This window comes from Aspergillus tanneri (genome assembly GCF_003426965.1).
Source record: "Aspergillus tanneri strain NIH1004 chromosome Unknown AapTan_1_pilon_pilon_pilon, whole genome shotgun sequence".
NCBI lineage: Eukaryota > Fungi > Ascomycota > Eurotiomycetes > Eurotiales > Aspergillaceae > Aspergillus > Aspergillus tanneri.
This window is the reverse complement of record NW_022984628.1, coordinates 4,964,893-4,989,443: the sequence shown is the minus strand read 5'-3', so window position 1 is coordinate 4,989,443 and position 24,551 is coordinate 4,964,893. Positions and strand designations below refer to the sequence as shown.

The following is a 24,551-nucleotide window of genomic DNA, read 5'->3' as shown; positions in this document are numbered from 1 at the left end:
GGGTTACATTAGGGTTAGACTCCCAGGTTTCTTCGCAGCCGCTAAAAGGCAGGTGCCGCATTGTAATGCAAGAGAAGAAAATGGGAAGCTAGGAAGAGGATAGAATCTGTACAGTTGATGCCCCGACAGGCGGAGGCCGGGCCAAGTGATGAATGAACGCATCTGACAAGACGCCGACGGATCGTCAAAGAAATCGAGTCCAAAGGAGGATTTATCAAGCAAGGATCAAGTTGGCCGATAGTCAAAAACAAGAGCAATATATTGGCCCATACAAAGCCGTTTGAGCACGACTGTTCTGTCTGCTGCATGATGGAAGAAGAAAGTATACAATTCGACATGTGTTGTTGGCAATATGACACGAGTCACGGGACCGGCGCGACGCGTTTTGTCGACCAAAGTGGGCCAATAGTTATATTTACCCATTATTCAGCACTCGGTCCAACTTTATTCCTTTGTTTTTTCGCCTTTTGTTCAATTCTCCCAGATAGATTCAGATAGTTTGAGACCTTAGAGACCTTATCCTTTCGATCCAGATCCATATTATAATTATATGATCAGTGATACTAGCTCATACGCGTATTCAGCTGACCGACACGTTTTTACTGGACTAGTATGGGCTAAGCCTGACTAGGTAGTTAGCTTGAAGACTCCACAGTTGCTTGCTCCTATTTGTCAAAATTTCATAGAAACGGATATATCTGACTTCTTTTTCCTTCTTCTTCTTCTTCTTGTTGTTGTTGTTGCTCATAGATCTACATTTTAGCACAGGTTACTTTTCTTTCTTTTTTCACTTTGAATACTCGTGGACAGGAATCTTGTCAGTTTAAACCAGGGTATAGCCGGGAGAGACGGTTTCTACCGAGTTCCAAAAACATCTCAGCCATAGACCAGAAATTGTGTTTTATACCCTAACAAAAGTGGCCTTGGGATATATAGGATATTGTCAGGCCATGCCAGTTGGTATTTTGGTCTTGTAGCACGTGCTTACGTTATACGCATTGTCGTATTCTTGCGGAGGGTCAGCCAGCTTTGCTGCCTTACTCCGTAGAGATAAAAAGGTGGATCGATCCCCGCACTAACATCTATCCTACTTCCTAGTACCTAGGTAGTAAGGTAAGCTTTGAGGAAATAGGATATTCAGGCCAATCAAAGATCCGCAGGATTCTCATGTGTCAGTCGATACAGATTTCTTCTCTATCTCTCCATTTAATTTATACTTCTCCCCGGCAGTAAGCTCTGGCATTTCAAGAGCCTCCTTATAGTCACATGGCTATATCATCCATAGCCATAAAGTTGGTTAAGTTATGAAGACTGTAAAAAGTGCCGTTTATACGCAATACAGATGTGGCCAGCTCGCTTTCATGGCCAGCTCGCTTACCGGATAGCGGCATCTAAATGTTGACAAGTAATCATAAGACAAGAGGAACGAGTGAGGAGGATATAGTAAAGGGTGAGATCCTTAATCAATTCATTCTAATAGACAGGTGATCGTCTGCCATCCACCAGGCGCAATGCCTTCGGAGGTCGGAGGTGCTGGGGAAGACTAATGCGGGAGGGGCCAACGTGTCAATACGGAAGAAAGCGTTGGGTGCTATCTTCGAAACCTCTGGTGCACCACCACGTCGTTAACCAGCCGCCAACGAGTTAAGCCGGTACATTATAGCCAGGAAGAAAAAACAACTTTAATAAAAACGCACTCTGAAAATAGAAAAAAAAAAAAACTAATAGTACCGAGCTCAATTAAATAGTACTCAGACTGGCTGAGGATAACAAGATGCTGAAACACAGGTCTTAGAAGTGGCCAACGAGCTTTAAAAAAAAAAAGGAAATAGAGCACCACTGATATAAAGCCGAACACCAGAAGCTGCTCGCCCAGCTACAGGCAGAAATAATTAAGGTAAAGCAAGCACTGGCAACGACTCTCGAAGAATTACAAGCCACGAAAACAACATTTAGTAATGACAATACAAACAGGCACAGCCGGAACGAAGTCTAACATGATCTGGAAATGGTGCGCAACGACATTACAGAGCTCAAGGAAAGCATTAGGCTTCAACCACCCAACACCTATCTAATAAGCACCACAAGTAGCCAACCTCTACGCAAGCTGGGCATCAATAGTTAGTACTACCAAGGAGACCCCAACCTCTAAGAATGCAACACAGGCAAACTCCGGTCTACCTATGATTACTCTGGATACCCATTATGCCGCTTATTAGCTAGCTGAGTCCCTCTGAGAGCCGGTGGAGCTCCGAGGACTAATTAAAATATCACTGAAATCACACAATTAAACAGAGAATATTAAAACTGGACAAAAGCCCTCCCAGCGGTGCGCCTATGGGGTGAACAATGACTTTTTATTAAAATATATAATATCAAGAAACCAGATATTTTTTAATAACCAAAAACAGTTACAAGACGACTTTGCCAACATATTCAGCTACGAAAATGCGGTTGTGCAGGTGAAGATAGGTAGGTGGCTAAGTAGAACTAAACAGCACGGCTGTATGGTAGATTTTTTTTTTTTTTTGGATGCCCAGACACTGCTAAATTACAAAATTATACAAATCAGCGGTCAAGCAGCATTTACTGATATATATTATTAGCGAGAAAGGCTACTGCGATGCCATAACTGCCAGCAATATAGACACAAGACAGCCAGATGCATAAATAAACTATATATAAAAAGTGCGCAGAAGCACATACTACTACCAAATATATTTCCAGCACTGTAAGGTGCGCTATTTGCAATGCTTTTTACTTAGGGTAACGACACTAACTGCTCCTGACCGGCCATTTCGGAGTGCGAAGGCAGCAATCCTGCAGTCAAACACTAAGTATCTTGGTGGAAAGCATGTATAACACGTGAAGAGTAGGAAAGGATTTTAGCCTAGTTAGTGTTGGAAATCAGGATGCCTAAAGCAGCTTAGTATATCCTAGCCCTGCAGCGATCTGATATATCACACTCAGGGGCTAAGGGACACGTAGATATAAGGAAGCGTTTGTCTACGCTCTCTCTTGTAGAAGAATATACTCACCATGGGGATAGTTCCAATATACTATCTAGTCACCGCTATCCTAGCACCTCACAACATACCATCTTCCCCTACACACTTTAACAGTGAGCTTTAATATTAAAAAATAATATAATAAGGTAGCTTACGAGGTGCTACTCCGACGAACTACGAGAAAGCCGGATCCTAGAAGTAATAGGAAGGTGGATTGCCCTTTTTATTCTAATTACCAGGCAAGTATAGTCGTGAACATATTATTAAAAAAAAATATTTAGCACGCAGGACTCCTGCAGGATTCCCCACTCTCCCCAATCCTATTAGGAGTCGGCATAGCAGCCTTGGTTAAGAAGGTAAATCTCCAAACTATTAGGAGGGACACAGAAAGGAACACCTACTTCACCCAGCTGGGGGTGATCTATAAAGCAACTAGTTATGCAGAAACAATACTTTCTAAGATTACAATATCGCCGACCAGGGTTTAAATAACTTATTACAAGCAATCTGACCATCAGAATTGTTCGCTGCCTGAGGTAGTCCTCGCCGCAGGAATGGGGCATAACCTACTCTTCAATATCTGTTTGACTGTACAACCTATGCCGTCTATCATTTCAGCCCAGATTTAGCGGCGACATCGCATTTCATTCCAGCTCATTGAGTCCCATGGTCCGAGCGAGGTAAGTTTTGTATCATTCTTTGAGCACACCATGTCAGTGCCACTAAAGGGAAGAACCATTTTAATTAGCATGCGATATGTGTCGCCGTCCTCTTCTCACCGGACGAGATCCAAGGGGAATTGCGCTACTAGACCTCTGTGTGTGCTCTTGAACAACCTTGTTCCGTAAATTCAGCAGTACAGTGCTAAATATTATCCATCCACCAACCACATGAAACTTTCTTGAAGTGTTCTTTCACCCTTACCACGGCTCCTATACGCAATGTAAAGCAAGGTTGTTTTCAAAGATCCAATTGCCACACTATAAAAATAAGAAAGCGTTGTGGACTCACAATATTACACTCACTTAGAAAGCACCTTGTTTCAATTCGCGCTACCGTGGGATTTGGTGCAGATTTCAGACAGATCTACTCCAAATGCGGTTGGGCGCGGGTTCAGGATCGCTGCAAATAATTAACCCTAAGCTTGCCGCAGTTAAGAATTATTATTAAAATTTAGCTGTATATTAATCAACTAATTGATAGCTATATAAAATATTTATAACAATGTATGGTTCCTTTAAAAATACTATACAAATTCTTCGTTATATATCTGTCTGTGGTGGATTGCTAACGCGGTTGAATAAGTTAAGTGACCGCTGATTTAACTACCGATATGTTGAAAGATTAACAAGGCAACGTGTGATAAGTCATTGCAATATGGTGGCTAATTGTATACTAACATGACAGTAGCTTTCGCTGTATCCTTCGCGCATTCCCATGTAAAATCCAGCGAATGAGATACGTTAGCCACGAGTTGGGAAATAGCAGGCGCTCCCTAGGTTTGTTTAAAGCCATGTCCATGTCAAAGGGGGGTCGCCCATGAAATCTCATTTCAAGGAATAATAGCATAACCACGAGGCTGAACAACGCGTTTTCAATTTGCTACACTACGTATTATAGATGCCTCCTACTTTATTATCGCACACAACCACCCGCTAATTTGAATTAGCTGCTACCATGCGACGACTCCCTATGGAGCAACATGGCCGTATACACACCGAAGACATTGTCGAGGGAAACAACAATGCGTCAAAAGAGGGGTGGGCCGAAAACGGCCTTGTTTAAGGAGATAGGCCGGACGACACAGGTACTAACCTCCAGAGTCTCTCGAAGCTGCGAAAATGGGCCATTACATTGACCTTATCATCCATGACTATGTGGATCACGTTTGCATCCAGCGTCTTCTCGACGGGAACCCGAGCGAGCTCCAGGAAATTTGACGTCCCCACCGAAGCCATGAACCTGGGTACCGGCCTGGTCGTCTTTGGCTTTGCTCTGGAGCACCCTTGAGTGACCTCTACGACCGTCGCCTGCCACTGTTCTTTGGCTATGCCGTTTTTGCTATTTTCCAGATTCCTGTAGCTATGGCCAAGAACCTGCAGACCATTATGGTCTGTCGATTCCTAGTTGATGTCTGGCAGCTCTTCACTGGCAGTCTCTGGCGGCATGATGACGGATACCTGGGACAGTGTGGCGACAGTTTTTTTCAGCTCAGCCACGTTCTGGGGCCTACTCTCGGTCCTATCGGAGGTAGGTTCATTACGGACTCGTATCTGGGCTGGCGCTGGATTGCATGGAGCACGCTGATCATGTGGAGTTTCACCGGGTTGGTTGCTCTCTGCGTCGTTCCCGAGACCTACAGTCCACTCCTGCGGACTTTGCACCGGCCGGCGCTCGCAGAGATTGGGAAGAAGTATTTGCTATAGCCCTTCTATATGCTGCTTCTCGAACCAATCCTCGTCTATGTCACGATTTACCTTGCCCTGGTTGAATCCTCTATCTTTTCTTCGAAGCCTACCCAGTATTTTTCGACGAAGTTCGCGGTTGGGCCCACGAAGGAGGCACCGCCCTACCCTTCGCTGGCATCTTGGCCGGCGTATTGTTTGGTGCCTGCATTACCATTTACAATACCAAGGCCCGCTTCTCCCGCAAGCTGGCTAAGTATGGTAGGGTCGTTCCCAAGGATCGACTCGTTGACATGATGATTACCTCCATACTACTCCCCGTCTGTCTCTTCTGGTTTGGCTGGACCTCCAGCCGACACATTGTCTGGGTGCCACAGGTTCTCGCAGGCGCCCCTATGGGTATGGGCATCCTTATTATCTTTATGCAGGGTCTCAACTACGTCATCGACGTATACGGAATATCTGCCAACAGTGCCATTGCCGCCAATGTCTTCATTCGCTCGGTGCTGGGCGGCTCAGATGTACCACAGCCTCGGTGTTAACTGGGAATTCAGCGCTGTCGGCTTTATCACGGTCCTATGGTCCCTATACCGATTCTATTATTCTTATATGGCGCCAGGCCCCGCGCTATGAGCCGCTACAGTCCCAAGCGCTAGTGGATGATCTAATTTCAATTTAATTCAAACTCTATTAACCTAATAGAGCCTAACTATGAAATATTTAACTATGCTGGCGCTTTGCTAATAAATACAGGATCTAAGCACTAGTGGGTCGGGTTATAATGGAATACCAGAGTCTAACCAACAAAACCAGTAGTCGAACACCATCAGCGATGAACACCAGCGTCGTTGGACAATGTGTGCACAGGATTAATCTCATATTATATATTTACTGTCACGATATGACCTTGTACAGTAGCTTGGTGTTTGGTAGCTGACCAAACATTCTGCCTTTTTGGCCTGTTGACAAGCCCTATTGATTCGTTACTATGGACTTTCGTTTGCTCTGTAAAGAACTCGGGGGGGGGGAAGCTTTGGATGGCAATGTCTTAGTACAGGAGGCTGCAATGACACTGTTACTATCTCGCGTCTGTAAGCACCTCCGGGATCCGGTCAGATTAGCATATATCCACCAACCATATTCCTTTACATGTACAAACAAAGCAAAGCGTACCCAAATCAGATCTTAATAAAAGTTAGACAAATCTGGTCATCAAGAGGTAGCTCTATCCATGGATCTCATCTTTCCAACTAGTATCAGTCCACTGAGCGTGAGTTCTAGCGATGTTGTTGCCTGAGGTGTCAACCCAGTTCATCCAGAAATAGCTAGTGCATTTGGTCACGTGGAACGAATATCGCCACTTATTTCGTAATTTCGATTCAACATAATATTCCCAACCAATCCTGGCCTCGATGTGAAAATCAAGGTCGCAGGATGAAGACATTCGGAATTCAGTAACGCAACCCCGGATAGAACATGGGGGATATCCGACAATTAAATGAAGCGTTCAACGCTGCAAATGAGTTTTTGAGCCCTGTCCTTCAAAGAGGCATGGAAATCTCAACACCGAATACTATAGTGCAATGCTAACTAGACTTAAGAGGAGCTCCAGAAGTTCCGCGGAAGCTCCATTTTGGAGATCTTGGGCAAGGGCATTCCTGATGCTGTCTTAGATGACAGTTCTATACGAAAAACAGTCATCAGCAAAGCGTTGGATATACTTTCTCGCATTCATAGAGCATTTGTCGCCCCTGTAAATGATACGAAAGAATTCTGCCAGAGTAGCCAAAAGACAGAGGATTCTGCCTTAGAAGATGCAAAGCGCCGTCGAATGCTTCATGCACTTCTGGACTTGATTTCGCTGGAGGGCATCTATCCGTCACTTTCATCGGGAGTGGGTATACCACTTCAGCAGCGAATGATTTCTGTGCTTCCTACTGGTGTTATTGCGCAAGAACAGAAAGTCGCGCATGACTCATCCCGAAACGAGCTACTTCTAGACAATATATTGTCAACTCTTTCTGATATTCTCTTCGATGCACGGCCTAGCATACAACCTGTGATCCGTGGTCGAATTTTAAGTGATATCATCAGCGCAGCCGCAGACTTAGCCTTCAATTCAGTGTCCCTGCAAAATGAAAGAAAGGAATGGAATCGGAATTTATTTATGAGAGTCATAGAAGAGTAGGTCTCACCTATCTAGCCTACGCATGCTTGCACTAAGTAGTCGCAGTACCCCATGCCCAGTTTTGTTGTCAACACTGTCGACTTTCCTTCAGGCTGATCCAGCTCCATGGTTTAAAAATATAATATCTACTCAACTCTCGCGAATTCCTTTGCGACATGATGGGGTTTTGCAAACAATACTTTTTCTGGCCTCGCAATTTAGCCCCTCGCTAGGAAATGAAGCAAATGCGCAGGCTTCCACTGGCCCTCATTTCACCGTACAAGCAATCATGCAAAATTCTCGCTTATTATCCTCAGTGCCCCAGGAGATGGATCCAGTCTACTACTTCTCTACAATTGCACCGCAGTTATTATCGCTGATCGATGGTGAAGATCCGGATCTGAGGAAGACTGCGGCCTATGTGGTCGGCAATGGGATTCTAGGCAAGCGCCAATATGGAGCCCCTGGGACAATAGGCTATTCAATATTTTTGGAGCCTATCTTCAAGACACTTACTGCAGAACTTGACGATTCCTCCAGATCCTGGATGAGACCACCAGGTGGCACAGATCAAAACTTGCCGGAACAAGTTCTGGTCAGTGAATCTATGCTTTTTCTGGTGGTTAATAGACTGGGAAGCTTAGTCCTCCAGCCTCCGAATCCAGGGCTTGTGAAGAGGGCAATTTATCCGATACTCGTTCCTCTGTGGGGCTTAGCTTGTTTTGCTTTGGAGCAGCAGCACCTCACCCTTCACGAAAAGATTATGACAGTGTTGCGGACATACTTTGGTATATCTGTGGGATCCAATCCACTCAAGAAGTTAGTGGATAATCTACTCTGGGATGGGGGTCCCTCTTGGACATACGCTCTTAAGTTACGTAATGAGGTGTCACTAGTGAAACGCGAAAGTAAAACGTCAGGGGCATTTAATTTTGTCGGGCTGATGGATACACTTCAGTCTCGAACAAAGCTATTTGTGAGTTTGCTTGGAGCCGATCCCAGCACGGAAGAACGAACTGGAGATATTTTCTTGTATGTGAGCGAAAATTGGCTCACGCAATCTCCGTCTGATGGCCAATCATTAAATAAGCTGCAATTCCCTCAGGAGAATGACGGCTCGGCCGACATACTGAAGAAGGTTGTCAGTGCAAAGCTTTCAGAAACACTTCTAGAAAACTTCAAGGATGTTCTTTCTCGCCGTCCTCTCAGGGTTCTCGAACTCATCAAGCAGATTGTGGACGGTGAACTCAACAGCTCGCATATCCAAAGAAAAAAGGCCATGTCTCAAAAGTCAGGGAAAATCTCTCTTTCCTCACTGACCAATATTGTGTTGTCGGAGGATGCTGAGCGAGAAGAAAGTACAACTGGGTTAGATTCAGCAGAATCATTGCCGGAAGTTTTCAGCTTACTATCTACTGTTCTCGCCTCTCCAGAGTTTATTGCATCAAAAGAAAATCTACCGGTCCTGGAAAGTATCAAAGCAAAACTGGACGAACTAATTCCACACCTCCCATCATCAATAGCGAAGTCGGGGATGACCGCCTCTATGCTTTTAGAAATCAACATTGCATCCCCAGCGGAACAAGGACGCGAGAAATTATCATCTGAGATTTCTGATTTTGAAACTCATCGTCGAGCTCTGACCAATCTTAATTCCGATCTTCCTCCAGTACAAGCCGAGGGATTCTCCCTTCTCTCTGATCTGGTCAAGAAGGCGTCGCCAGTACTTGATATCCCATCCACCTTAAACCTCCTCCTCTCTATCCTCCTGGAATCATCTGAAACCGCTTCCAACGATGAGTTTATTTACCTAAATGCCATAAAGCTCGTCGGCACATTGGCGTCACGACATCCACGAACGGTTATAAAGACGCTCGTTGAGCGTTATACAGACAAAGACGAAACAGTTACGCTTGACCAGAGATTAAAAATTGGCGAATCGCTATTACTCACCGTACAGGACCTTGGTGAAGCCTTGACTGGAGACATCGGAAAAGTTCTAGGTGACGGCATGATAACTGTGGCCGGACGACGAGCACGCAAACCCCAAGCACAAAAGGCTCGGAACCAACAACTTGAAAAAGAAAGACGACAAAGGGAGCACGAAGAGCGCCAGAAAAAAGGGCCCTCTATGCCGGAAGGCTGGAAACTGTCTTCTCCCGCGCTTATTCCAACAGCACAAGAAGACGAGGATGAAGACTCAGAGTCCACTGAGCAAGCCGCATATTCCGCAAACATTATCTCGGCATGGGCAGCGGGTGCGACATCAGATGAGGAACCTGATGATTTACGCGTTCGAGCCTCAGCATTATCCATTCTAGCCACAGTAGTCCAAGCTAACATTGCTGGCCTTGGCCCCTCGGTTATCTCCTCAGCAGTTGATCTAGCCCTTTCAACTCTGACCTTAGAACCTGAGCCAGAGTCCGCGATCATCAGACGAGCAAGCGCTAGCCTGCTTCTCGATATCCTGAAGGCTCTCGATACTGCACAAGAAAAACGTCGGAACAAAGGCGTAGGCTTCGGCTTCTCGCTTTCCGACGAAGGGGGAAACAACAGTTTTCAGAGCACTGAGAATATAAACATTAGAGGACCCACAACTATCGGAAATATACCCTATATGCTTCGCACATTGGCCTTCGTGGAGAGCCGCGAGACAGATACCATTGTCAGAGGCCACATTCGTGTGCTTATCGAGAGCTTAGATGCTTGGCTGGAGAAGTCCCTGTTATGGGAAATTGGCGCCCATGGAGGGAGTGATGGGAACGAACCAAGACTGGAATTGGGCGATAATCTTGCTGGTCTTCGTATTGATCCCTTGGCAAGTAAAAACAAAGATACTCGTCCTAGGATTGAGGAGATTGAGTGAGGTTATGGCATTCGCGTTGTATCCTCAAACAGTTTAAATGAGAATATTCACTTGGTCCGAACAACACTGGGAAATTGGACCTATTCACCTATTTTGCGATTGGACAGAAGGTTAGGTTTTACGTATTGGATAACAAATGTAAAGCGAGCTACCAAACAACGAAATGTAACATAGAGTCACTTGGTGCAATGTAGCAAACTTTTTTATTACATTCATATTAGCCATGCTGCCTCCCTGATCCTAATAAAACATGGTAGAGAAATAGAAGACTATAAGTACATGAATAGCGCCTCATCAAGCTGTATATCATCATCATGAAGGAGATGGAAGCAAATAAATGCATTCCAAGCTGAACAGATCCCTTAAAACTAGAAACTCCCGATTTGTTTGTAAATATGAGCCAGTAACACGTTGTTAAACATGTAGGGTCTTGCATTTAAGTCGGCATTCCTATCAAATGGAAAATTATGTGAAAATTGGAGAGTTTCGAAGACTCCGGCAATCAAAGACCTCCATGTACGTACGATAGCGTGGATCATGAGAGCCGATGTTCAGAATGGAGTTCAAGAGGTTTATTTGCATGTGGATGGACGCGGCCAGAAATTTAGCGACGATTACCACGACCACCACGATTACGCCCGAATCCGCCTCGTCCACGCCCAGGCCCAGAACCGCCACCCCGACGATGATTCCGAGGGCCCTTGAAATCAGAGGGTCGCGGAGGACGCGGGCCAGCGGCCATGCGCGCTTGGCGTTCTTCATCACTAAGGTGGAATTTGTTCTCAATCCCAACTAGGTCGCAGAACTGTGTAGTTTGGGGATTTGTGTACTCGAACGGCATCTCGTCGGTAGTGATAGGGATCGAGGGATCGTAGAAAGGTGCAGTTGGCTCAAAGTTCTCCGGAATGGTCATTTTGCCAGGTTTCACAACATGCTCCTCAATCCACTGCTCTGCTTCTATGATTTGCGGTTTGTAAATAGCATCCCCTTTGTCTGCTGGTGTCTTAGCCTCAGGATCTCCCAAGTGGAGATGGTCGGCAAAGACCCGACTAATCGCGAGCCACTCTTTATCGTATTGCAGTCGGTAAGGACGCTCACATTGCGCTCCATCTAAATTTGAAACAGTATGAAATTCTACTAGTTGAAGAAATTCATGGTTCGGAAGACATTTGTCCAGAGCGAGAAAATGAGTTGTTGTGTTTGAGATAGCATCAGGCAGCGACTCGTTATAATGGCGGAGCTCAGCCTGAGGGCGGGCGAAGCTAGCAGGGAGCTGGTTGCGTAACTCTTCAGATACTTCGGCTTCAGCCCCCTGAGCGGTTTTGGGCAAGTCCGATGATTTGCTATCGCCGTCATGAGGCGCAATATTCTCTTTGGAGGGCTCGAGTTTGGCTTGTATCCCAGGGTTGACACCGGCATTAATGGGTTTGTCCTCCAAGTCACTATCCAGATCCAGATCAATTTCATCCTCATTTTTTACGGGGTCGTGTTGTATCTTCTGTTTCTTGGTTTCAGGGATTTCGGTACCACCACTTTGCTCGATGCTCGTCAACTTTCGGCCAGTGCCATCTTCATCAACATCAATCTTGCGCCAAGTTAAATTGTGCTTTACATCAGGAGGGATTCCCTGACTTTGTTCTTGCTCCCTTAAGTAGCGTGCATTTTCAGCAGCTTCATTTTTAGCAGCGACTGTATGAAAACTATTCCATGCTGATATCCGACTCTGTGTATCTCCAAGGGTTTCTTGATCTGTGGTCGAGACTTTAATGTCTGGCGCGTCTGTATGGACTTGATGTTCCTCTGTAGGCCCCGGCTGTGAGTGCGAAGGATGAACGTCTGTTGTTTCAGTTGCTTCGTCCTGGCGTTGCTCACTGGGGATCGACACAGACTTATTAAGCACATTGTCTGCAATGCGTTTTCGCGGAGACTCGTGAAATTCCTGGTCGTCATTTCCGAATAAAAAGGAAGAGACAGTCGCACCATCCAAACCAAACGAATGTGAAGCATTCGAGTTTTGTGGGATGGTACGTTCCGAAGCAGTTTCCGGCCCTTTTGCTGGATTCCCCGGGATTGTGTATTCGCCATGCTGAATAGAGGCGACGAATTTCACATGTAAATGAGCTGAAAACCAATAGGCCGGGCGCAGGCGGTCAAGAACATATTTAGCTGCCAAACTCCCTAATCTCCCGTCCTGTGAATCTTGACGGAATCCTCTCTTGGTACGAAACAGGGTTTCGAAATCGCCAGAATATTCAACTTGCTTGGGCCAGTCATGTGAGAGACCCAGGTCGACTTGAGTACGTATTTGGAGCAACTTGCGAACGTCAAGTTCTCTAACATGATATATGCTTTGGATATCATCACGGTTATAGGGAAGTCTTTCAAAGTGCGGTTTTCTGTAATCATAGCCCTTCCAAATACCGGACATGGCAGCAATACGTAGAGGACCACAGCGAATCACATTTGCTGCACCCATGTAGTAAATGTTAGGCGCAGCCCATCCGCCGTAATACAGTTCGAATAAATGATTCCCAGCTTCATGGTTGCCGCCAATAAAGATAGTCAAGTACGGAGCGGTACGCTTTCCACTGTAATATTCGTGGAAATCGCCTAGTTCCCTGTACTTCTGTGGGACAGACATGCAAGCAAGATCATTAGAATTGCGAACGGCCTAAGCTTTGGTGTTAGTACTGGAGCGGACGCTGTTGGGTTGGACGTCTCACCTGGAAGTCTCCGCCGATTATCACTAAATCAACGCCATCCCAACCTTTCAAAGCAGCAGACCTTTCGACTGATGCGTAGATATCATGGAGGCAGCCATGTCCCTGGGGAAGGTTATTGTGTTAATGTAGGGCAAGGAATCAGTAGATCCATTCAGGAGATGCACAAAAGAGTAAAGAGGGACAAAGAAGAAGAAGAACCTACACATCCTTCAAGAGCCACCCTGATTGATGCAGAATTTGGTGTTGGCGCTTCCATTGTTCTGTAGAGAAAGTCAGCCAGACGACCGATGTTGGAGATTAGCTAAAGAACGGATCTTCAGCTCAGTGGTCTACGAGAAGACATGCAGTCAAGATGTGTTTCGAGAAAGTCAGCCCCCGGGGGGCAAGTGTACTGGAGAGACGAAAAGATTCAAAATGGGAGAGAGAGAGAAAGAGGGAGAAAAGGAGAGAGAGATTGACAAAGGAGCGATAGAGATGGCGAGGAGAGAAGAGGAACAAAGTTAGTTGGGGTCGGCCGCCGTTTTGGAGCAGATCCGCCCAATCAATAATCAGTGTACGATCTATACCTGTCCTCCCTTTCTCTTCATCATCTCTCTCAAAAAATCGCCATCGTTCACTACCACTGCCAGCATGCCTTTCAGTGACTACACCCCTCGATTGAATTTCCTCAAGGAATCTGCAGGCGCTTTAAGCGCTTGCAGTCCTTCTACAGCTGCTTATCTTATGACTGTCCATAATCACATTTTTCTGGCTGAATGCAGGCCATTGAACCAGAGGCAGCAAGAAGCTTCCTGTGGGGCATGTGGTAGTATGAGAAATGATGAATTCACTAAGACCATTCGCATCAACAAAAAGAAAGCAAAACGTGTATCCGCTGCAAAGGGATTTACTCTTGATGGAGCCACTGTCTACAAATGCCTTCGTTGCCATCGGCGAACCATCATGCCAGCTCGACAGAAATCATGCCGGCCTCAAGCTCCTCGATCGCCTAGTACGGTTACAGAGAATACATCTACAGGGGTCATTTCTCCCCAACAGGCCCCAGAATCTGTAGAGACCGAGAAATCCAATAAGGCAGCAGAGAACGCGAGTAGTAAGAAAAGAGCCAAGGCAAGAAAACAAGGGGGATTGCAGGCTCTCCTGGCTTCTAAACAAAAGTCCCAGGCAAGTTCCTCGTCCTTGGATCTTTTTGATTTTCTTCAGCAGTGAATATCTCTTTTTTTTTTGGGTTTGTTTCTTCTCTGCTCTTTTCACAATCAGTTTTATGCCAAGACCGGCCGTCGGGGGATTTTGGTCCGAAATCGTTTGGGGTCTAGCGCGGGGTAGCATTGAAGCTCTCCAGCTCCGGTTCACGTCAACGACACCGCATTCTCTCTCTACTATTGACTAGATTACGCCCTCCCTATTATATCGATACAATACATATTTCCCACGACGCCATGTCGTCGTATTCTCAAGATGACGAGCACGACCCTCAGGAGGATGAGCTCCGCGAGACCGCTCTCGTTACGCTGGAGGCCTTAATTAGCTCTTGCAGCCAGCAGATGCAACCTTACCTGTCCAACACAGTGCAGTCTGCTCTTCGATACCTCAAATACGACCCTAATGTCGCAGATGTAGAAGAAGACGAGGAGATGGGTGGTACCCAGGATGATGGTTCAGAGGACGACGAGGCCGATCTGGATGACGACGAGTTTGGAGACTTCGAGGAGGATGGGGGATACAGCGATGTTGATGATATGAGTTGGAAAGTCCGGAGATGTGCAGCGAAACTCCTTTACACAGTTATCTCGGCATATGGGAGGGGTCGCGCATTGGACAACTCATTATACCAGCAGATTGCGCCTGCCCTTATCTCCCGGTTCAGCAAGGAAAGGGAAGAAAGCGTGAGGCTTGAGGTGGTTTCCACAATGACGGCTCTGGTTCGCAAAACCGGTGAAGGTGCTATGATAATAACGTCTAGTGGCTTCCTGGAGTCGGTTGGTGGATCAAAAAACTCGAGGAAGAGGAGACGGCAAGATAGTGATGCAAACATGATCGACTTTGAGCCAAGTATTGGTACATCATCTGCTGTTGGCACGCCGGTTGTTGCCCCATCGTCACCCGAATCTGGGCCGCAGGCTGACTTGGCTCGCTCGGTGCCTATTATTGTACAAAGCGTCGTCAAGATGTGGAAGCAGGCTTCTGTCCCCTTGAAACAGGCTATTGTCGTCCTGCTTAAGAGCCTGGCTCTTGTTCGTTACGGTGGCCTAGCTGATCATCTTCAGCAGATCGAAGACCCAATTGTGGATGTCCTCAAGTCATCATCCCTTTCGGGAGGCTCGTCCGCCCCTGCTGGAGCGGCAGTCAGTGCGGGAACCCTCCAGGTCGAGACATTGAGCCTGATTGCCGCCATTGCTGAAACACACACATCGGATGCTCTCCTGCCTTTCTTGATCGCCTTAATTCCGGGCGTTATCGGCTCTGTCCGAGACAGGAACTATAAGGTTAGCAGTGAAGCTCTTGGGGCTGTGGAACAGATAATGAAAGCTCTTACGCCACCTCGAGTATCCATGACGTCCCAGGATCTCGAGTCACAGTTGGAGAAGCTGTATGATGTGGTTCAGGATCGCATTGCTGATACGAGTGCTGACCTTGAGGTTCGCCAGCGAGCTATTCATGTATTTGGTGTGCTCTTAGCTCGGACCTCAGGCGAGAATGGTTCTACCTTCCTCTCATTGGACCGCCGTTCAAGGGGTATCAGTGTCTTAGTTGATCGTCTGAGAAATGAGACTACTAGGCTTGCAGCCGTTCGCGCTGTGGACGACGTTGCCGTCTTGTGCAGCCGTGAGATAGATGTCCCTTCGACGTGGGTCAGTGAGGTCACTATCGAACTTAGTGCTCAACTACGCAAGTCAGACCGCGTGCTCCGAGGTGCCAGCTTGGAGGCTCTTCGCAGCCTCGCTATGAATCCTAATACTAGGGCCCATTACGACAATAAAACGATGAAGGACTTGGAGGACTCCCTTCTGCCCCTCATCAGTGCTGAGGATTTCCATTTCCTTGCGCCTGCCCTAATTATCCTGGCAAAGCTCGTCCCTGGAAATTCCCCGCTCCTTGTCAACGAAGGTCTAGTGTCTGCTCTATGTTTGATTGTCGTCTCACCCCTGGTTGGCACCGTACTAAAGGCATTATTGCTACTCGTTAAAGTTATCGGGGAAGAGGGAGCTGGAGCAGAGCTAATGGGAAAGCTTTTGAGAGATGTTGGCATCAATGGTGACACTTCCGTTGTCGGCAGAGCAATTGGGACGCTTTTGGTCCACGGCGGCTCAAGGTTAGGGGTCAAGATGGAAGACTTTATGACAGAACTACAAACCGCGCAAGATGCTCAGCGGAAATGTCTCGCCCTTGCTATTTTGGGAGAAATTGGTCTGCGCATGGGGGCACAGTGTGCATTATCACCGGAACTGTTCATTAAGCATTTCGACTCCAAGTCAGACAAAGTACGGTTGGCTTCAGCCACGTCCCTGGGCAATGCTGCTGCGGGTAATGTGAAAGCGTATTTGCCCACTATCTTAGGTGGCCTGGAGCAGTCGAACCCTCAGAGCTACCTGCTTCTTCACTCCGTTAAAGAATTGCTTCAACACCCTGAAATTGTGCGGCCTGATGTGGCACCTTCTGCGCTCAAGCTCTGGCAGGCCCTTCTCCAGGTTTCGGAAGAGGAAGACAACCGAGCTGTTGGAGCGGAATGCGTTGGTCGACTGGCATTGATTGACCCCGTAGCTTACATACCACATTTCCAGGTAGGATATGATCATTTACTGTCGGTAATGCATTCACTGATCAATCCCTTCGTAATCAGGAATACCTATCCAGTACTGATGCCGGCATTCGGGGTGTTGTCATCTCTGCATTCCGTTACACACTTTCCGACTCAAGCGACACCTATAACGATGTGTTGCGGCCGTTGATTGTCCCCCTTTTAGTCAAAATGCTCAGTGATCGTGATCTCGGTAATCATCGTCTTGCGTTGACGACCTTGAACTCAGCGATCCATAACAAAATGGAAATCATTCTCCCGCACCTCAATGAACTGCTTCCGGCAGTATTTGGCGACACACAAATTAAACCAGAACTCATTCGTGAAGTCCAGATGGGGCCATTCAAGCACAAGGTCGATGATGGTCTTGAGTTACGTAAGGTAGGTGCAGTCTAATTACTACTTTCTTCCCTTCTTCCGCGCAACCCCCGATTGAGCTAACCCCTTGAAAGAGTGCCTACGAAACCCTCTACGCGTCCCTGGACACCACATTTTCACTTTCCCACGTTTCCGAATTTTTCGATCGTATTCTAGCGGGAATCGATGACGAGCAAGATATCCGCACTATTTGCAACCTTATGACCTCCAAACTCATCACACTCGCTCCAGAAGAGACGCAGCGATACCTTGATGTCCTATCGGAGCGCTACGGCATTGTTCTGTCCTTCAAACCCAAGGATAATGCTGTGAAGCAAGACCTTGAAAAAGCACAGGAAGCATCCATGGGTGTTCTTAAGATCTCCCGCGAATTGAGCAAAGCATTCCCAAATGCTGAGGCTTCTGGGGAGCATCACAAATGGAAATCATACATGGAATGGATCCGGAAGACGTTTACTACGCAGCTGAAGAGCATGGATACGGAATTTTAGGCACGGCTGGGTTTGTCTACTATCTACAAGGTGATAGATAGGTCAAGAAACATGTACAGAAAGATGCAGTGATAAATTTACGATAGCGAGGGCAAAATGATTTTATGTTTCTAAAACTGACGTGCGCTGCATGCGTGATCAGCGTTCGTACCATGATTACACCGAAGGCATTCCCTAAATAAAAATTCAGGCCAAATTTCAATTCCTTGTAGCTGTAAGGATGTCATGAATGAATAGAGATAGGTCGCTCATGTATAACTCAAATATGGACTCGCTCAGCAGTGCCATGAATGCCCAAACGCCGACTATGCAATTCGTTACACAGCAGTGTCCATCATCAAACAGTTAAAATAACCCGTCCATCTTAAATGGGGTCAAAGAAATATTCACCCCCTTCTCCCTTCCCCACAACGCCTTAGCGCATCGCCGGACTAAGCTCCCTCAACAATCACCAAAGCAAAGCAAGCTCGTAGAGATCGATATCCCGGAATTCCTATCCAATACGCATTCAGCCTAAGCAGTGATTACCTTCTTTTTGAGTACGCCAAGTTTCTCAAGCTTTGTCCAAGCATGATCCATGTCGGACCCTCCCTCAAAAGTTGGCCGCAATTCCAGCCCATCCAGGAACTTAATAGAGCCCCCAGTACCCACATAGAGCATAAGCTCAAAAACCCTTCGTCGGAGCCGAGTTGGCTCATCCAAGAGGGACACATATTTCTGGTCCGCTTCAGGGTCAGATGGCGGAAGGGTATACGGGTCATCAATGTCAGAGTCTTTCTTGGGAATGTTTTCGTCATCTTCTCCCATAGTGGCATGGGCTATTTCTTCATGATGACCAAAATCGGCCAGCACAGGCGGGATATCAAAGCAACACTTATTTGAAGGAATATGTTCAGTCTCTCGTAATTTCTTCGCATTGTCCGATCTTCCAATTCCCGTAACAGCAGGGGGATAAAACCTGACAGTTAAGGGGTTTCCTCTTATATCAACTTTCTGAAGGGTGGAGATTCTTCTCTTATTAGTTCTACCTACCCGGCTCAAGACTTGACACAGTCTCCTCAATCTAACTATGCAGTTTCCGGCAATTGCCAGCCGAGAAAGACAATTAACGCCCGCTAGTTCGTTTATGCTCGAGAGAGAATTGAAGTTGAGGTTAAGGACTTTGATGTTGGGGAAATTCGATGCAAAATCCACAGGAAGATTCTGGATATTGCAAGAAGCGGCGTCGAAAAGTTGCAAACTAAGAAGTGGGGCAGAGGGTGAAAGGGCTTGCAAAGAAAGCCTATTCGAAGATAGGAATACTTTGCGTATATCTTTCACCAAACCCAGATCAACGTCAAAGAACCCGGAATTGAGATCATCCGATATTGTTTGCTCACGAGCAGAGAAGACTTCCAAGTTATGGCATTGACCAAAATCGGAAATCGTGGTTAGGAAATTCTGATCAACATAAAGAAGAGACAGAGACGGAAAGAAACCGACATCCAGACTGTGCAGCCTATTCCTAGATAGCTTCAGCGACCGCAAGGTACGTAGAGGCCCTGAGGGATCAAGCCTGCCAAGTTGGTTGGAACTGAGATCAAGCGAAGCCAAAGAGGTCAGGTTGTCAAGGTTACGGAGCGACACCAGCTGATTATGGCTGAGGTCTAACTCTTGCAGACGAGTTCTGTTCAAAATCTGTTAGCCATCCAAAACCTTTTAAAGAAGGGTTGTAAGACTCACAGTTCCGCCCCCTCAAAGTCAATCACCGTCAGGCCATTATTCCCCAGTTTCAGGCTCAAAAGACCGTCTAATTCAAAGACACCATTGATGTTCTGGATGTTGTTATCGCTCGCTTTGAGTTCTCGGAGGTGGATAAGACTGCTGAATCCATCCAAACTCTCCAGTTCATTTCCTGAAACGTCTAGGTACTGGAGGTTAATCAAATGACCCCACGCGGTCAGATTTGAAAGGCAATTACGTTGGATCGTCAGCGTCCTCAAAGTTGGGGGGATTCCACTGAGTTGCCCAATACTATTGCTCGAGACGTCCAGGTCCTCTAAACGAGGACAAAAATCGCAAAGTTTGTGTAATGTGATCAACCCCTTGCGGCGAAGTATCAACCGACGGACATATTCCCAATAGGGTTCAAATGGCTGGACCTCCGTGATGTGTTTGACCAGTTTCTCAGTCGCCAGGGCAAATGTCCCATGAACCTGGCGTAAGGATGTAGGATGAGTGCGTTGAGCCACATAACTCACTTCAAGTTGCAAAGACTGGTCAATCTGGTCGACAGTAAAATCAGGCAGGGGACTGAGATGAAAGCTATAACTCATATCCAGATTGTTTTTTATGTGAATCAACGAGTTGCTCTCGCTGGCATTTTTAACAGGTGTCGACTCGGGAAACTCCAGGTCCCTTCGTATCAAGCTCAGATTCTCAGACTTTTCTTCGCCTCGCTCATCTATCCGGGATATAGAACGCTGAAAGAATGGCTGGTCATTTTCGAGGGGCGGATTTTGCAACTGTTTTGTGAAATCGTTTGTATCTTCCATGCTTTTCATGCCATGCCCAGAATCTGTAATCAGCTCTCGCCGAAGCTTTGTAGGACTCTCATAGTCGCTGTACGCGATTTGCGAAACAAGAGGGGACGAAAAGCTAATAGTAACAACACGTGCTTGGTGATTGCCATCATTCTGACGTCGTGGAGGCTTTGATAAACGACCCTCGTGGAGCTGAATTTCATGCTCAACTTCGCTGGAGCTTTCTCTACTCCTTGGTCGACTCGAACCCCATGAAGTGGCTCCAGTCCCCGAGTTGGGAATACTGGACGTAAATTGGGTTACCCTCGACTGAACTGAGCTGGCATTCATAGATGGCTCTCCATCCTTTGTCTGTGGTCGCCCCTCTAACTTTGGAGAGGCAGCTTTGGCGCTCAACGGGCTTTTGGTGGCATTGCCATCCACAGAGTAGGAGCTCTTTGCCCTTTCAGGGGACATCATCATCTCCTGAAGTTCATCGACACTGAGGTCAGGGATGTCCCTGAATGGGTCGTCTTCACTTTCGTCACCCTTTGGCTTTTCAGGGGAGGGCCGTGGCTTTTCCCTGATCCATAAATGCTTGTAACGGTCGTACGTAAACCCGTTGACCTGCTCAGGAATTAAATGGGATACCAGGTCTGACGACAAAACACCTTTGGCGTGAGAGCTCTGTGAGGATCCGGTAGGAACAGAACGAGCGCTGAGACTTTTCCCTGATACCTGTGTATTAAGAGTCAACAACTCAGGGAGACTATCACCTTCAGCTGTGGTCAATGCTGAAAGTTTTCTTTCTCGCTGACGAGTCTCTTGTGATGAGTTGTTCCCGGCACTATCGTCAATATGGTCGTTTTCCTGTCCGTCGTCGAGATGCAGTGACATAACAGAAGCGTTAACGTCAAATTCCAAGTCATCGTGTTCTTGAAATTTTTTAAGATGACTCAATATTCTTGGATTAGGCTCTTTCGGTTCCCTGAGCTTTCTCATATCAACACCCTCTCGACTCGGGGGTCGAGAGAACTCTTCCCGAGTTGATTCGTCTTCAAAGCTATCATTTTTGTTCTTGTCCTCCGTTTCAGATTCTTCGACGCTTGACAGCCCTCCTGTTGCTCCTCTACCTTTCGCTCGAATAATATCCATTATCTTAGTCGCCTCATTGAGGAAATCCTGAGTCGTAATAGACCCTTTGCGAACCTCGTCCTTAACGCCAGTCACTTTGACCATAGGCACACTCTGATCCGCCGGAGACTCCTCATGTTCATAGCTAGCATGTGGCAGATCCCTGCTCGGCAACGACCTCTTCCTTGTTGATGATCTTGCTTGACTTGGGGTTGGCGTTCTTGGCCGTTGCGAGGATTGCGTATGAAGCAAGGAACTATTCTCCTCACACTTCACGCCATGCTGCATCAGGCTTCTCTGTAGTAATGATAAGGTGTCTGTTTGCTGCCCCGGGATGTCTTGTATGCTAGCGTCATGATCTCTTCTCGAGCTATGAGATCTCAAGAACGTTCTGCGCCTCTTTGGTGTTGGGTCTTTTGCCGGAGTATTGGGTGCCCTTTCCATCTCAGGTCCATCCTCTGTCTCGTTTGAAAGTGCATACTGCCTTCTTGTAGCTCCAGTTTGAGATGGCGTATTCGATCTAGCCAGGGGTCTCACATTTTCGATTAACTTCGATTCGTCCGTTTTAGAGCCATGGCCGTGATTCCTACATGAGTTATGTTGCCATTGTCGCCGTCGTTGCGAAGTGGGACGACTATTAATCCCCGAGTCTTCGTAATTTAACAATTTTGGTTCATAAGGGCTAGTATCGGAAAAGTCAAAATCATCCAGTTGGCCATCCCCAAATCGACCGATGCGAAGATTGGCCGCATTTTGGGACCTTGGAAGATCTCTTGCTGTCACTGACTGATCGCCCGAAGTGTCATATTTAGCATTCAAAAAACTCCTACTTTCGCCTTTGCGTCGAGCTTCCTCCGACGGTGAAAGCGGCTCGTCATCCTCAGACAATTCGCCAAATGTTTCTTCAAACTGGCTCATACGGCGCAACAGTCTGTTGTTTGTGAAAGTGTCATGGTTTCCAAAAAGCTTCAAAGGGCTCCCAGACGATGGCATGACTTCACTCCTTTCCGCTTCAGAGTGACCAAACGTAGAAGCTTTGACGTGAGCTGACGAAGGTCGAGGGTGAGTAGTGGGATCAGCCATCTGGTGTGATCTTGGATAGAAAGGGGGAGAGCTTCGGATTCTATAATTCGCTGGGATGAATGGAGAGAGGCGTTGGGAAGGAAAGGACGGAGGGGAGAACCGCCTTTTCTGGAAGGAAGCGTCACTAAAATATTGTTCGCGACCGAGATTTGTGAAGGCTCCACGCCCCCGATAATCCAGGGTTCCCATAGATAAATCCTGAGGCAGAGAATTACTTGTAACATCGAGCATTTCGTCTTCGGGAAATGCGTCGGTAGCATTGGTCACTTTCTGGTTGAGCAGGATGCTGTCACTTGCTCTTGAGTCTGGTCGCTCTCCTGGTACCATAGAGAGCTTTTCAAGTTTGTTGGTGACCTGCTTTAGTGCTGACTTTATGACTTCCGATGTCCCATTTCCATCGACTGTATTGGTCCGAGAGAAAGTAATAGGTGTGATGCCCTCATTGCGGAGGTCCTCTATACCACTCGCAGTTCTCAGCTGCGTATCACTGTGGGAGTCGCTGTGATTATCACCGTCATTCGCATGAAGTTTACCTGCACATTTTCTGATCTCTAGGGTCCCATTGCGTGATAATTGTGGGCTCTCATTGGAATCTTCTCGGTTGAGCGATTCGGACTTCCTTATGGGGGATTCGGGAAACCGAACAGAGGAGTCTCCAGCGTCTTCATCATCGTTATTTGTCGGTGCTAGTGGTGACTTTCGTGCTTTTATATCACGGCTTCTTTCAGGGGAGTCGCCGAAGTCCCACAGGTTGTCCGGCTGCGTCATATTCGGAATTACATCTTGCTGCGTTTTCTCCGAGGCTGGAGTAGGGGGTTTGAAGACACTTTCCAGTCCAATGGGAGCAAACAAATCGCGCTGTTCGCCAGGATGTAGTTCTCCATGGACCAATCTCTTCCGCCATTCCGGAGTCCCATCTTTATCCTTCCTCTTGTTTGGCCTCACTTGAACAGTGTCCTGTTGTAACGATTGGCTGGACATGTTCGATACAGATCGTAGTGGTGATCTAGTATCCATGGTGGGCTGCTGTTGTTTACGCCCGGAGGGCAAATTCGGCTTCGAGCTTTTCTTAGTCTTGTCGGGTACTGGTGAGCGCAACTTTGAAGGCGTCTTGGGTGTGCGGGGGGTCTTTGGGGTCGGCGGTTCCCTTCTGACGAAATGGCAAGGACGCGAGACCTTCTTCTTTCCGTCTGCAGTTGGGGATGGTTCAACGGAGCGACGCGCGGGGACAGGAATGCGACTAGGAGAGTTTTGTAAGCTCGAGCGACGAGAGTGATTGATAGATCGAGCAGGAACAGGGCTAGCTGGAGTCCCTGGAACGGATACCCAGTCGTCTGAAAGGCTGTCCAGCCATGGTGCGTTGCCCATTGTGTAAAATGGTCGCGACCGCAGTTAAATAAGCTCGGCGCGTGTCGCGATCACAAAAGCCTCAGTGAATACAACAAACATAGAAAACGCTAAAAATAGATGTATGCAAAGCATTGAATGCGTACACTATGAAACTGCACAATCTGCAAGAAAACGTGATGCTAATTTAGAAAAAAAAAGAAAGAAAAGAAAAGAAACCAGAATATTTGCAGAGAGGCTAGCAGCGGAGTATAAAGTGGTGTATGACCTTGTTATTAAAGTGGAGTTGAGGGACATTAAACCTGAAGCCGATCGATAAGTTTCGGGTGGTCGGGGCAACCCCAGCAACTGTCCCCACGGTTCACCGAGTTCGCCACCGTCTATCTGGCAGGAGATTAAAACACTCTCAGGCGCATGAAATTTTGTTTCAAGGCTTATCCCTTCTACAGAGACGCTTGTTTATCCCATCTTGTGCCTTACATCAACCCTGTGGTGCTTTCATGTCGAGTGGCCTGTAAGTTACATACGATACATTGGGGTAAGTTTGGATGAGTTGGCACCCATGCCCAAATGTTAAGGTACTCAGTAGGTACGAAGTCTCCATCCCGTCAGTAGGTAAGGTAAGTAGGTGTATTAGGCAGAAGGACTT

At 47.0% G+C, this 24,551-nt stretch overlaps 7 protein-coding genes across 7 annotated transcripts; 5 read left to right on the top strand and 2 right to left on the bottom strand.

Moving 5' to 3' along the window:
- Nucleotides 1-4,685: 4,685 nt before the first annotated feature.
- ATNIH1004_003615 (uncharacterized protein) lies at nucleotides 4,686-5,018 on the top strand (the record flags this gene model as incomplete). The annotated part of the gene is made up of 2 exons (XM_033568291.1): nucleotides 4,686-4,768; nucleotides 4,832-5,018. 2 exons carry the CDS (start codon nucleotides 4,686-4,688, stop codon nucleotides 5,016-5,018), a joined length of 270 nt encoding a protein of 89 aa, XP_033430286.1.
- A 74-nt stretch (nucleotides 5,019-5,092) lies between these two features.
- On the top strand, nucleotides 5,093-5,955 carry ATNIH1004_003614 (uncharacterized protein; the record flags this gene model as incomplete). Its single annotated transcript, XM_033568290.1, has 2 exons — nucleotides 5,093-5,421; nucleotides 5,679-5,955. The coding sequence occupies 2 exons, from the start codon at nucleotides 5,093-5,095 to the stop codon at nucleotides 5,953-5,955; spliced, it is 606 nt and encodes a 201-aa protein (XP_033430285.1).
- A 934-nt stretch (nucleotides 5,956-6,889) lies between these two features.
- Nucleotides 6,890-10,446, top strand: ATNIH1004_003613 (uncharacterized protein; the record flags this gene model as incomplete). Its single annotated transcript, XM_033568289.1, has 3 exons — nucleotides 6,890-6,949; nucleotides 7,017-7,597; nucleotides 7,647-10,446. 3 exons carry the CDS (start codon nucleotides 6,890-6,892, stop codon nucleotides 10,444-10,446), a joined length of 3,441 nt encoding a protein of 1,146 aa, XP_033430284.1.
- Nucleotides 10,447-11,050: 604 nt separating this feature from the next.
- Nucleotides 11,051-13,425, bottom strand: DBR1 (RNA lariat debranching enzyme; the record flags this gene model as incomplete). Its single annotated transcript, XM_033568288.1, has 3 exons — nucleotides 11,051-13,117; nucleotides 13,170-13,271; nucleotides 13,372-13,425. The coding sequence occupies 3 exons, from the start codon at nucleotides 13,423-13,425 to the stop codon at nucleotides 11,051-11,053; spliced, it is 2,223 nt and encodes a 740-aa protein (XP_033430283.1).
- A 374-nt stretch (nucleotides 13,426-13,799) lies between these two features.
- ATNIH1004_003611 (ribonuclease P Rpr2/Rpp21/SNM1 subunit) lies at nucleotides 13,800-14,378 on the top strand (the record flags this gene model as incomplete). Its single annotated transcript, XM_033568287.1, has 1 exon — nucleotides 13,800-14,378. The coding sequence occupies one exon, from the start codon at nucleotides 13,800-13,802 to the stop codon at nucleotides 14,376-14,378; it is 579 nt and encodes a 192-aa protein (XP_033430282.1).
- Nucleotides 14,379-14,608: 230 nt separating this feature from the next.
- canA (putative cullin binding protein CanA) lies at nucleotides 14,609-17,837 on the top strand (the record flags this gene model as incomplete). The annotated part of the gene is made up of 3 exons (XM_033568286.1): nucleotides 14,609-16,951; nucleotides 17,011-17,349; nucleotides 17,421-17,837. The coding sequence occupies 3 exons, from the start codon at nucleotides 14,609-14,611 to the stop codon at nucleotides 17,835-17,837; spliced, it is 3,099 nt and encodes a 1,032-aa protein (XP_033430281.1).
- A 513-nt stretch (nucleotides 17,838-18,350) lies between these two features.
- ATNIH1004_003609 (uncharacterized protein) lies at nucleotides 18,351-23,923 on the bottom strand (the record flags this gene model as incomplete). Its single annotated transcript, XM_033568285.1, has 3 exons — nucleotides 18,351-18,710; nucleotides 18,870-19,503; nucleotides 19,560-23,923. 3 exons carry the CDS (start codon nucleotides 23,921-23,923, stop codon nucleotides 18,351-18,353), a joined length of 5,358 nt encoding a protein of 1,785 aa, XP_033430280.1.
- Nucleotides 23,924-24,551: the final 628 nt, after the last annotated feature.